The 13,654-nt window shown below is 46.2% G+C and overlaps 1 protein-coding gene across 1 annotated transcript in view; it reads right to left on the bottom strand.

Moving 5' to 3' along the window:
• The window catches only part of BACH2 (BTB domain and CNC homolog 2), a gene marked incomplete at both ends in the record, with an annotated part of 75,003 nt that overhangs the window by 1,862 nt on the left and 59,487 nt on the right, over positions 1-13,654 (bottom strand). Inside the window, one exon of the mRNA XM_080938697.1 lies at positions 2,498-2,704. Coding sequence (XP_080794823.1) covers positions 2,498-2,704 — 207 coding nt within the window. The remainder of the gene's footprint in view (positions 1-2,497; positions 2,705-13,654) is intronic.

Below are 13,654 nucleotides of genomic sequence, written 5' to 3'. Positions count from 1 at the left end.
AAAAGGAAATGTGTGCTCGCTGTCTCCTAAGAATTAAGGGTCTGGAGTCATGGGATGCTGACTCATAAATTAATCAAAAGGAAGCCTAGAGTAAATGTCTGGATTGATATGTAAAATGAAAGACTGGGCTTATGATCTGCAAGAGATGAACTATCCAGAGAATTTTTGAGAATAGCAAGAGAGAACCGCTTGGAGAACTGTCTTGAACCAGAGAGAGAGAGAGAGAGAGAGAGAGAGAGAGAGAGAGAGAGAGAGAGAGAGAGAGAGAGAGAGAGAGAGAGATGATCTCTCTCCAGAGAAAGAAATCAGAACAGAAGGAAAGCACGCTGGAGAGCTGTCTTGAGCAGAGCACAGGCCACCAGCTTTGACCCACAATTTCTCTTCTTTTGAGTTGTTTTCAAAGCTCCCAGAGACCCCTTCTCTCAGAACCCCTCTCTAAGCCCAGGTTGGTCCTTGGCACCGGACATCTAGGAACTCTAGATCCTTCATTTAATTTTGCTAGAAATCTAAAATGACTCTAAAGAAGAAAGTCTATTCAGAAAAACCCAAGCAAATGATTGAGACTGCTTATCAGCAAGTTCACAGAATTAGACCATCACACTCTTAAGCTTTTCCAGCACAACAGACGGAACGCAACGTTTCAGGACACCAAGAACTGTGCACTGAATCCAAGCAGGGGTCATCCCCGGGCACTGGATGGAGGGGCTCGGGACAGAAATGTGGAGTTTATACTTTAGCCTTCTCCCCCGGTTCTAAGATGTTTTCATTAAGCGAAATCCCAGAGGGTCTCCGAGAGGAGAGTGATTAAAGTTTTACTCTCAGGAGGTGTGGGGAGGGTTCATGAGGCTCACACGATAAAGCAGCCAAAGGAACTGGGTGTCTAAAGCATCGTGGGAGAGTGGTAGCCGGCTCTCTGCAAGTCTTGCAGGCAAGCTGAGGCAAGGATGAGAGGAGCAGGTCTCTGACACAGGAGCTGCGCATGGCCTAATAATGTGAGCACAATCTGGCAGGCAGCATGGGTGTGTGTGTTGGAGAGAGATTTACATGCGGAAAGGACACCTGCTAAAATATTTATAAATTTAGCTAGAAAACATGTTTTTAGAAATGAAAAATAAACAGATGTACATGTGCAGCTTGAGAGAAATACATTATGTGCATCTGCAAATGAGGGTGGCGAGCATGCGGGAGACATCTCGGAAGAGGGAATGCTGGGAATTTCACAGCCGCAGACTAGGCTGGTTGGCTCTGACCACTTAGGCCCTCCCTCAGCTGGGACACAAGCAAAAGGGCCCAGCAACCGGGCCCTCTTTCCACCAAACTGGGACGTCTGAAAGTGGAGGCCAGTGTGTCCTAGGAAAGCAATCTCTTGTCCCTGTACCACAACGCCTTGTCCAGCATTGCCCACATGGACCAAGGTACCACAAGTGACGAGGTTCTAGCTTCTCTTAGAAAAGGAAGACTATATTGTCGATGTCTTGGTTAAGGACCTGGAACTCTGGTAGCACATGCCCATAACTCCAGCACCTGGGAGCAGGGGCAAGAGGGCTTCATTTAAGGTCGACTTGGTCTACAGAGAAAGATACTCTGGTAATAAACCAAAACTGAAGCCAAAGACCCCTGACTAGGAATCTCTAAGTCACAGATGTGCCTAACGCACAAGCAGAACTCCTGTTCAGCACTGAGAGGCAGTGTGCTGCCCCACCCCTTTTTAACTTGATACAGTCTACAGTAATTGCTTCGGTCAGACTGGACTGTTGACAAGTCTGTGTGGGTGTCTTACTGATTAATGACTAGTGTAGGAGGGCCCAGCCCACTCTGGGTTGGTGGTCCCCGGGTGTATACGGAAGGCTGAGCAAGCCACAGAGAACAAGCCTGTAAGAAGAGTTCTTGTAGAGCTCTGGCCCCAGTTTGTGCCTCTGGTTCCTGCCCTGACTTCCCTTCATGGACTGTGCTTGGGACATATAAGCCGAATAATCCTTTCCCACCTCATGCTACTTTTGGTCACTGCATTAGAAAGCAAAACGCACCACACGGCGCATTATTTAGGGCTCGGAAGATGTCAGGGGAGAGTAAGCAGCATTGTCTTGCTTTTTCAAAGGCACAGATCGGTAAAGTTCTTTAGATATTTTTCCTGGCATACGGCTTAGACTTTTTACTGTTTGTTCAGAATCACGAAACCACATGGACCAGAATGCTAGTTGTTAAAGCCAGGCGTACGGGTGAAGAGTTGGTTTAGAAGAATACTTGATTTGTATATGCACGCAGTAGACACCCTTTATTGTGATATACAAATAGAGAAATAGAAAGTCAGTTCCACGGACACCTGAGAGGCATGTGCACGTCCACAACCACTTCAGATGCAAATTTATGACCCCTGCTGAGAATAATCCAAAGTTTTCCTGAAGGGTGCTCATCCCTGCTTCTCCAGCTGTAACTGGTATAACTTTACATCAGTCTCGGTCACTTGAGGTTGCTGAATCCCTGCCCACCAACTCACCAGTTTTCGAATTTCACATTCCAAATTCTGAATACAGTCCAGTTTCCTCTTCCGACAGCGCTGAGCTGCGATGCGGTTCTTACTACGCCTCCGGATGTCGTGAATGAACTCCAACTGTTCTGAGGTTAGCTTGTGCATTTTAATCATCATCTGGAAGTCGTTCCTGGGAAGGTCTGTGATCTGATCGACAGGAAAAGGAAGTTTAACCTGAAACCAAGAACAGCAGAGTGGAGTTATGGCAGCTGGAATGAAAATCTCTAACGTTATTTTATGTTTAATTGTGTGTGTGTGTGTGTGTGCATTGATATGTACACATAAGTGCAGGTGCCCACTGAGGCCACAAGAGGGTGTAAGAGGCCCTCGAGTTACTGGAGTCAGGTGAGATGCCTACTGTGGTACTGGACACCGAATGTGGGTCCTCTGCAGGGGCAGCACACACTGTCAACTGCATAGCCACCTGTCCAGTGAAACATCATTTTCTTGTTTGTTTTTCCATTTTGTTTTTAATTTTATGCATGGGCTTTTTGCTTGCATGCATTCCTGTGCACCTTGTGTGTGTGGTGCCTAAATGGGGCCAGAAGATGGTGTTGAATCCCTTGTGACTGGAATTATATAGCTGGTTGTGAGTCATCATGCAGGAGCTGGGAGTTGAATCTGGATCCTCCGGAAGAGCAGTCAGTGCTCTTAACTGCTGAGCCATCTCTCCAGCCTCCAAATCTCTTTTTCAGATGAGTAAATCATATGGGAACTACTGAAAGCAAGTAGTGATTAAATACTCTCTTGTTTCAAATACAAGTAAGATGAAGTATTCGGATAATCAAACCATACAAACACACACAAGTAATCCAACCTGGTGGTATAGAGCTCTAATCCCAACCCTCGGGAGAAGACTCGCCATGAGTCTGAGCATAGCATGGGCTCAGTCTGTAAGTGGGAGACAGTCTGGCCAACTACACACACACACACACACACACACACACACACACACACACACACACACACGGCACCTCACAAAATCTGTGGCTTCAGTTTCAGGGATCCAATACCCTCTTCTGGCCTCTGTTGACACCAGATAGACACACACACAGAATGGTAACTATGGAGATCTGACACACAGAATGGTAACTACGGAGATCTGACACACAGAATGGTAACTACGGAGATCTGACACACAGAATGGTAACTACGGAGATCTGACACACAGAATGGTTACTAAGGAGATCTGACACACAGAATGGTAACTATAAAGATCTGACACACAGAATGGTAACTATGGAGATCTGACACACAGAATGGTTACTACGGAGATCTGACACACAGAATGGTTACTACGGAGATCTGACACACAGAATGGTAACTACGGAGATCTGACACACAGAATGGTAACTACGGAGATCTGACACACAGAATGGTTACTAAGGAGATCTGACACACAGAATGGTAACTATGGAGATCTGACACACAGAATGGTAACTACGGAGATCTGACACACAGAGTGGTTACTAAGGAGATCTGACACACAGAATGGTAACTACAGAGATCTGACACACAGAATGGTAACTACGGAGATCTGACACACAGAATGGTAACTATGGAGATCTGACACACAGAATGGTTACTACGGAGATCTGACACACAGAATGGTTACTACGGAGATCTGACACACAGAATGGTTACTACGGAGATCTCTGCAGACAGTGGCACTTGTCTATAAACACAGAAGTGGAGGCATGAAAATGAGGAATTCAAGGTCATTCTTAGCTACAAACTGACAGTTTGAGGCTAGCTTGGGCTACAGGAGACCCCTCCCCCCCCTTTTTTTTAATAATGAATTTGTGCCTGATGTAGAAGGTGAGGGCAAACCCAGGCTCTCTATCTCTAGGGCCTCATCAGTCTCCATGGGATTTGGGGCTCAGGTCTGTGACTTTTAACTCTGCCCTTACTAAGGCAGTGTTGATGGTCTGGGGACTTCTGCAGTTAGATCTGTTTCTGTAAATCCTGGGAAGCGACAACCTTAGCAATCTCAGCACTTGGGAGGAGGTGGAGGCAGGAGGCTTAAGGCCATCCCCAGATTGGTGTGGAGTTAGAGGTGAACAGACTGTTAGGCCCAGCTCAGGTTGTTTAATTTTTTTCTCACATTCTGTTTTTTGGCATGTCCAGCAGATGGCGATGTAAGTCTAAAACTCACGTGCTGGGCTACTCATTCAGGTAGTCTAAATTTGCAAGTGTATGTCAGTCAGGTGTGGTGTGTTACACACCTTTAATCACAGCACTTGAGAGGCAGAGGCAGAGGCAGGTGGATCTCTATGAGTTTGAGCCTAGCCAAGGCTAAATACCCAGAGCCTGTTTCAAGAAACTCAAGCCAACACCCATCCCTGCAAGAAACCAAAACATTGACAGTGACCTCAATAAATAAAGTAAAAACAAGACAAAACAAAACAATCCAGGTGAGTTTAATTTCAAAAACATGTCATTTATCCCAATATATAAAATATTTCTAATGTAATTCATACAAGTTATTTATAAAAAGATACAATGACGAAACATAAAGATCCAAAGTGCATTTTATTGTTTCAGTATACTACAATTCAGATGGGCACCGGTACAAGGCTTGCTATACATGTGTAGGGTGTGCTGATTAATCTAATAGAGCGCTTGGGCAAAGGTGTCCCCAGGCATGTGGGCCTAGGTTTATTAGTGAAGAAAGCAACTTCCTGCTAGTATTCAGAGGGTGGAGTGCTGATTCTGCGTTCTTCAAGAGGTCAAGGATATGGCTAGTCTACCCTGAACTCAGGAATTAGTTGATGGTTGCATCAGATAGTCACGAGGCCCAGGCCTGGTATTTGCACCTAGTTGGTCACCATGCACAAGGGCAAGCACACTAAAGAGTCATTGCCTCTCCCAGGGTGGGGTGAAAATTCTTTATTGGGTAACTTCCTAGCTGTGAGCTTACTCCATGTGGCACTCACTGTTGAAGACTCCCAATGGATGCTGTGACATAAATCCTATGTGGTGAATGTGGCACCATGGCACCTATAAAACTTTGACCCAAGACCATGAAACTACAGTGGAACCCATTACACCACTGTGGGTTCAGCTCTGCTCTGAGTGTTAAAGATGAGCATCCAAGAAAAATGTCTCCTTTGCAGGCTCTTGGAAAGGCTTTTGCCTGTGGAGCTGTGTTTCTACTAGGACTGTTTATTTCCCTTTTATAAGCTTTGGATAACAGACACTCAGATCCTAGATGGTGCCTCAGCAGCACAGAGGGCATCAATTGGAGACAAAGCATTTGGGCATCACAAAAGCTGTGAACTCTTGGGGCTCAGATTTCTATTTCCGCCAACAGTAGAGCCATCCTGCTTTAGCTCCAGACGGTATTTGCTTACTTTCAGAAAGAAAACAGGCAACAGTGCAGATACGACGAAAGTCTAAAGGGCTTCCGCACTAAGCGCCACTGTATTCAAAGCCATCTAGACAGCAAACACAGACCAGGTAGAGAGGATGGAAGGCTGGCAGGGGAAAGGGAGAATCAACAACGGCGGTGTCAATGTTCTTGGAGCAAAAGCAAACTCCACATGAAATTTCAACAGGGCTGTTGCAATCAAGCTGTGTTTTAAAAGAGGGTCAGTGAAGAAGAAAATAGTCAACCGTACACCTTCTTTTCTCTCAGGGGAAAGGGAACCCTCACTCCTGTGGTGGGTTTTGTTTTTAGATCTGCTAGCCAAACAGCAAAGAAGAATTTACACTGACTAGCAGGTAAGAAGCACCTGGCTTGTTCCGCTAGGGCCACAGAGGCTTAACCATAACCCCTTGCTGTTTCCAAGCCAATGGACATTCCTGAAGATGAGGAGCAGCCCCAGGCCTTTGGAAGGAATATTCTTACAAGCTTTTGTGTGCACAAATGTTCCCCACGAGGGCTGAAAACTGTAATGTGACAGGGCCTTGGAAAGTTGAAGAGCTCCAAGAAGGCTCACACCTCTGCTCTTCCTTCCAGGAGATTAACAACCTACACAGGCTCAAACGGCTTGCTGTTTTAGTCAGTGCTCCCACACAGCACATCCTTCCAGACTGTACAGAGGTGTTTACTCTCTGGGTCCCCAGAGACAGCACAGAGTAGACAATGTGACACAGTGAAGCATTCTGCCAACTCTTGATGCCACCTGTCTGGATGGCCTGCAGTTATATCCAGTGGCCTCTCTGAGCAGGGAGGCCGCACGGCAGATGTACCTGTGAGATTTGCAGATGATGAATCTCTTTGGTTGTAAACTGCTTTGGTTCTCGGTTAAGGCCCCGAGACCAAGAAATGGCCACTGAGTCAGCAGGCCGAATTCGAAAGAGAGCACTACAGGTCCCTGCTGTGGTTTGCACAACATGTTCCTCTTGGTCGCACCAGTCTTGCCAAAGTGCTGACTCTTTCCCTGCCTCTGGAACCCACAGGAAGTGAAGGATTAGAGGTCATTTTTCAGTATGGGACCGACACTTCCCTTCCCACTCTCCAGCAATACCCAGAGCAAGGCTAGACTTTGTGGGAGTCCCAGCTTTTTATCAGCCTGTGAAATAGATTCCAGCGCTGTTGCCAGGGACCTTCTGACCTACAGATGGCAAAGAGCAGAGGCTCTTCTGAATGGTGCATGAGCCCTACCTCTGCCTTCTCAGCACATCCACATGGCCAGAGAGAAAGGCTGGAGGGAGGCTGGGCAGGCTGCAGAGAGGCCTGGGATGTAGTGCATCTTTCTCCTCAGACAGACAACCGCCCACTTCCGGTAGCCCAAGCCCTTTTACCCATTTCCATTAAAAAAATATTTGAAAACCTAATTTCCTATAAAGAATTCAAATATGAGACAAAGGAGGAAACTCACTGCCTTGGTGTGTTTCTCTACAGCATTTGCTCTGCACAGGTTTAATGGAACGGTGACAGCGGCACTCTGCCCTTCTTGTCCCACTTGCTCGTTGCCTCTGGTTTGCTGGGCAGAGGCCACTGTGAACAAGGGTAGGGAAGAGATTTGGAAGCAAAGACCCCAAACGAGAATCTGTTTTCCCTTTGAGTCCCAGAAGAGTGGACTGTGAAACCTCTCCTGATTCTGCATTTTGTTCTTATCAGACCTGAGCTGAGGCCATCGGCACATAGGACCAGGCCGAGTGGGCACCCTGGAGACCACGGCAGTGTGCTGGCCCTCCAAGACCAAGAGACGCTTCTGCAGCACTATCTTCTCTGCTTGCTATTCCCAGGATAGCTGGGATTCTTCTAAGACCACAAAGAATTAGCTCTGTTTTCCAAGACCTCTTGTGTGGCTCTGTGAGTCAGAGCTAATGCTTAGCCCACTCAGCTCCTGGGCTTGCTATAAAGAATAAAATCAGGTAATACACAGAAGGGATCACCTTGTGAGTGAGATGAGGTATGTCTTTCTTTCTCAAAGGGTTTCCTCTTCCAAGCATAAAACATTAGGAATTCCAAACACTGAGCATGGTCTAGACAACATGAAAACACCGTTTTAATTACGAATACAGTTGATGCTTATGCTGCCGTTCAAAGTCTTCTTTTTATTAAGCAGGCCAATTACAGACACTTGTAAAAACATGCTTCATTTACTGAACCACAGAAAGAATTGTAAAACTCTTGCACAGAAAGCTATCAAGTCAGCTGGGAATAAGAGGGAGTTTGGTGAGGCGGGGGATGAGAAATGGTAACTGGGGTGGAAAATGATCAAAAATGTATGGTATGGTGACGAGCACCTCTAGTCCCAGCACTTGGGCGGTATAGGCAGGTTTCTGTGAGTTAGAGACTAGCCTGGTCTACAGAATAACCAGGGCTATGTAAAGAGACTTTGTCTCTCTCTCAAATAAATACTGAAGTATATTATATTTGTATACAAAACTGTCAGAGAATAATAGAACTATGGTTTAAAAATATAAAAGAGAAGAAAAGAAAAATGACAACAGACTATCCAAGTCAGCACTCTGGTAAGACGAATGACTCATGGCTTCTCTGTACTATTTCTCCGGTTGCCCTTCCCCCACACACCCATTTTCCATTTTGTTTTGTTTAGCACAGGTCCTTATAGTTCAGGCTGGCTTTGAACTCGTGACCCTCCTCAATGCTGGGATTATAAGGTATATGCCACTATACCTGGGCACTTTCATATGTTTTATTCCCCTCCAGATGAAGCCTGCCAATGAGGCAAGTCCAACTAGTACCATCTTCCCAGTGTTTCTTTATCAAACCCACAACAGAAAGGCTTTGGGAACTTCCTAGGGCATGTACCGCTTGGAAAACGATTGTGACTTCTGTTCAGTTTTCAAACTCTTGTACACATAAGGAGACACCGTGTCATAGCCATCAGATAGACACACGGAGAGAGTGAGGACTGGCAGTGAGAAGAGGAATCTGCTGACGGACAGACAGAATGCAAGACCGATATGGCTGCCTTGGGCATTGGCGGAATAGTCCCTCAAAGGCCACATAAAGAGTCATCACGTGGTACAGCAATGCCACTCAGAGGTACCTAATGGATGACTGGCAGCCTGTCCTTAAAACCCTGGCATGCAAATGCTCATAGCACATAGCATCATTCTTCAGAAATATCCAGAACGTAGAACCCACCAAAGTCCCTTAAGCAATGACCAATCAATAAAATGTAGCAGGCCTTAACAAAATGTATCAGCAATCAGAAATGTGGAGCTAAATATGATGGATTTGTGTATCTATGGAAGGGATAAATTTTGAAAATGATATCCTGTTTGAAAAAAAAAAAAACCAAATACCATGTACACAAAACATCTAGTACAGGACAGAGGTGGTTAGTGGTTGCCTGGAGTGGAGAGAAAGAAGTCATGAGGAGGACCTGCTACTGGAGACAGTACTACTCCTGTGGCAAAGAAAACATGCTAGAATCAAACACTGAAGACAGCCGCATAACACAGTGAAAATATTAAACACACTGGAATTTTCATTCTAATAGGGTACATTTTATGGTATGAAAATTACATTTCATTAAAAAATTTGTTATTTATTTTTTAATGTGTATAGTTGTTTTGCCAACGTGCACATCTGGTCTGTGTACCACGTATGTACAGTGTTTTGTAGAGGCTAGGGTTACAGAAGACTGTGGGCCACCAATGAGTGTCTTCTGAAGCAGCAGCCAGTGCTTGTAACTGCTGAGCCAACTCTCCGGCCCAATAATCCAAGCTTTTTCAAACTTGTAGGAAGTGTGAAAAAGGATGGGGAGGGGTCTATGTTTTATGAACTAGGAGAGTCATTAACACGGTGATAGGTTTTACAGAAGGTAAGATATGCTAACGTTTTTCTTCTGGCCCAAAGTTCTGGCTTCTTACAGAAGCTGCAGAGAAGCTGGAGCACTCTGCTGATGGCTGGTTCGGAGAGCAGTCCTGAGCTGTTTCAGACTCAGTCATCTCTCCTGGCTTACTTGGAAGAAAACACCTAAACCCCACCTCAGAGCACCATGGGCAGAATACCAGATAGATGTTTTTATAATGGATCAGTTCAAGAAAACAAGATCAAACTCATGGGAATTCGGTGTACTTTTGGGGCAGACTGTCTACCAAGGCCAAGTAACTCCTGAAGCAAGTCACTGACTCCCAGAAGAGCCATTGTGCTGAGGGTGTGGGTGCTTCCGAGAAAATGAATCCCTTTACTGGGGAGTGGGGTGAGGCTGGGGGAGTGGGACCACACACACACACACACACACACACACACACACACACACACAGAAAGAGACATAGACACATACACAGACATACTCAGAAACATACACACAGACGCACAGACACACAGACACACACACACACACACACACACACACACACACACATACACACCCTTGGCTTTGCTATCATCCTCTTGTCTAACACAAGCTAACAAGAAGGATGGAGTGAGTGTAACTCATGAAATGCCTTAAAGTTTTGGCAAATGCGTCTTTTACTGCTTATGAATGAACAACAGCTTTGTTTTGAAAAGTAAAGATAAAAATTAAATGCAAGGGTATTTTAAGGAGAGATTAGTCCTGTTTGTGGCTGTTTCACAGGAATCTTCACCCTGATTCCTCACCCTGTGGTTCTAAGGTAGAGGTTGACAGAGCCCAATCAGAAAACCAAACCAAACCAAAACCAAACAAAACAACAACAGACACGTGCTCTGTGGATGGCACTGGGTATCTGAAACTTACAGTCCCTAAGGAACGTGAGTTCTTGGGCTAAGTATGGGGCTCTTTTTGAGACATGATGACTCCGAGGCAGCTGTACTTCCTTACTAGCCCTCGGTAAGGAAGCTCAGTTGTGGGACAGGCGGGTCTCAATGATGGGCTTCTGCATGAGGCACACTTAAGGACAGTTATCGACAAAACGCAAACCTCATGAAGGCAGTGGGGCGAACACACACCTATCCTCGGTTTTAGGAAGCCTTGTTCCTAAAGGTTGGTAACAGGACTGCCTCGTCTTGGGCATTGATGGCAACCCAATCCCGAACTGAAGGGGTAAGACTCAAACAGGAACAGATTCATTTGGACTTCCTTCATACTTTCTATTTCTTAAGCCCTTCTCAGGGGGTTTTCTGCCACTATTTCTGCTAGACAGTAACAGGAAAGCAGGGTCCAGGCAGACTAGCAAAGAAGAGGAAGTGAGCCCAGGGTGTGTCTACAGCTAGCTCGTGGTGGTTCTGGAGTCCATTTTCAGTCTCTGAAGCTAAAGCTCATGTGCGATCTGCCCACCAGCTTGTAGACGCTGAATACATCGAACACAGCTCTGTGGCTACTTCCCCTCCCTTCCCCTCTTGAGGCATCTCTGCCATCTGGTAGAGTTAATCTTTGCTGACTAAGAGGCTGATATCTGCCATCTGGTAGAGTTAATCTTTGCTGACTAAGAGGCTGATATCTGCCATCTGGTAGAGTTAATCTTTGCTGAGTAAGAGGCCAATATCTGAGCAGATCAGGACTGAGCATGCTGGCCTCATGAGGAGCCACCTCCTTTCCTGTCCTCCTTTTCTTCCCTCCCCTCATTTCATTAAAAAAAAAAAAAAAAAAAAAAAAAGGATTTCCAGGGCCAGGTCTTGGTAGGCTGGCACCCCATCGTGGAATCATATTCCCAACCCGTGTTTCTCTTTCCTGTGTTCTTTAGACACAGGGGCAAGACCTGTCACTGGGTTTGCTCACTTCTGCTCCTGAGATGGGTGTGAGATGGTCTCAGTCTTAGCTGGTTTTCTGTCAATCAGTAAGACACTACAGTGGGTACCAGGTCATGACCTAGACATGCTTAGGTTTGTCTAGGGAACATTCAAATTACTAGTGAACTAGGGACCTCTGGGACTCCCATTCGTCTTTCTCAGAGTCATGTGAACCTTACTTTTGCTGTAGCCAGCGACGTTCCCCCTTCCACTCCCAGAACAGCGAGTCACAGATGAAACCTTTATGCGTCTTTTATCTACAGAGCACAATGTTTTCAGGCTGGACAAAAACACTAGCCACCACATAAATGACTTCTCATTTGTGGGACCCTGGGAAAGAAACAAGCTCTGACACAGTTAGTTATGCGTGCCAACAAGGCACTTCTGAATGGATCCCATGTCTGAGACGGGTGATAAGCATTCTGTCATCTGCTCTGTGACAGACACAGGGTCACCCTGGAGTCTTTTACTGACAATAAATACTTATGTGGTGCAGGAAAAGCACCTGTTTGTGAGGACCTACTCAGTTCCAATTAATAAATTTGAAAGGGCTTCTTCATTTTCCTTATAACTTAAGGGATAAAGAGCAAGCATGAGGGAATTCTTCCAGTGTACATGGAAGAGAAGAGTGTGGCAGAAGGAAGGAAAAGGGGAGGGACTAGAAGTACCTTACACACACTGCATTCAGCCAGCCTCTGAGCATTGAACACTGGAATCCAGGTTATATAGACAGAGCTTTCTAAGGCTAAAGCAATTGATTTTGAATCACACAACAGCATCCTACCAAGGAAGAAACAGTCCATTTATGGTCACCTTTAAACTTGACCCCGTGCTGGATGAGCTTACGTCAACTGGACACACACACTAGAGCTATCCGTAAGGAGGGAATCTTAATCGAGAAAATACCTCCATAAGATCTGGGTGGAAGCTATTTTACTAATCAGTTATTGATCGAGGATGGCCCAGGCCATTGTGCGTGGTGCCACTCCCAGGGTGGTAGTCCTTGGTTCTAAAAGAAAGCAGGCTGAGCAAACCATGAGGAGGAGCAAGCCAGTAAGCAGCACTCCTCCTTGGCCTCTGCATCAGCTCCTGCCTCCAGGTTCCTGCCTTGTTGGAGTTCCTGTCCTGATTTCCTTTCATGATGAACAGAAACATGGAAGTGTAAGTCAAATAAACTCCTTCCTCCTCAAATTGCTTTTTGGTTCTAGTGTTTGGTCACAGCAATCACAACCCTAACTATGACAACATTTAAGAATGGTGAGAGATGTTTGGATGTGGTTCCTGGTTGAGCTGAGGCTGGAAACCCCAGTGACTCTGAAGGGATGGTAGGCGTGTCACCTGATTCCTGGGAACCAGGCCTGTCACTAGCCACAGCCCTCCACAGATTTGTAGCATCAGTCAGGTAAGGGCAATGCCCTAAGCCCCTCCACAGGTAAGAGGATTTGACCACAGGTCATGTAGGCTGGGGACAGATCTCCATTTTTAATGATGTACCTAAAGGAGTGGAGGTCTTAGCCAATAAGCTTTCCTTCCCAGACACTCCTCCCTGCAAAAGGTATTTAATCTTAGGCCCACCCTGAGAAGGGGGGTATGGTTTTATGCATCCACTTTCCGCCATGACAATCAATGCCTTAAAACCATGGACTGCCTCCTTCCAGCGGGATCCACCATGGGGAGCCAGAGAGAATCGCCTACAGAGCCACCATCTAATTTCCTGTAGGAAGCCTCTCTTTGCTCCCAGCCATGGCCACCAAGCCAATCCGAGTCAAGTTCAAGTCCACTGGAGTCAAGTCTCTCTCCCTATGGGACCTGCCCTGTTTTCCCCCTTAGCCCCGGGGCCAGATCCAGCCCATGGGCCCCCGACTCTATTCTCAGCTCTTCTGAGGCATCCAGTGGCCTGTGTGTCTTGAGAACCAGACGGACAGCCTCGTCGGTACCCTGAGCTAGTTTCGGCTGTCCCCCACGCCTCAGACTGTGCTTTC

Source organism: Micromys minutus, assembly GCF_963924665.1.
Source record: "Micromys minutus genome assembly, chromosome: 26".
In the NCBI taxonomy this organism is placed as follows: domain Eukaryota; kingdom Metazoa; phylum Chordata; class Mammalia; order Rodentia; family Muridae; genus Micromys; species Micromys minutus.
The sequence above is the reverse complement of the archived record's forward strand: the minus strand, read 5'-3'. Positions and strand labels throughout refer to the sequence as shown.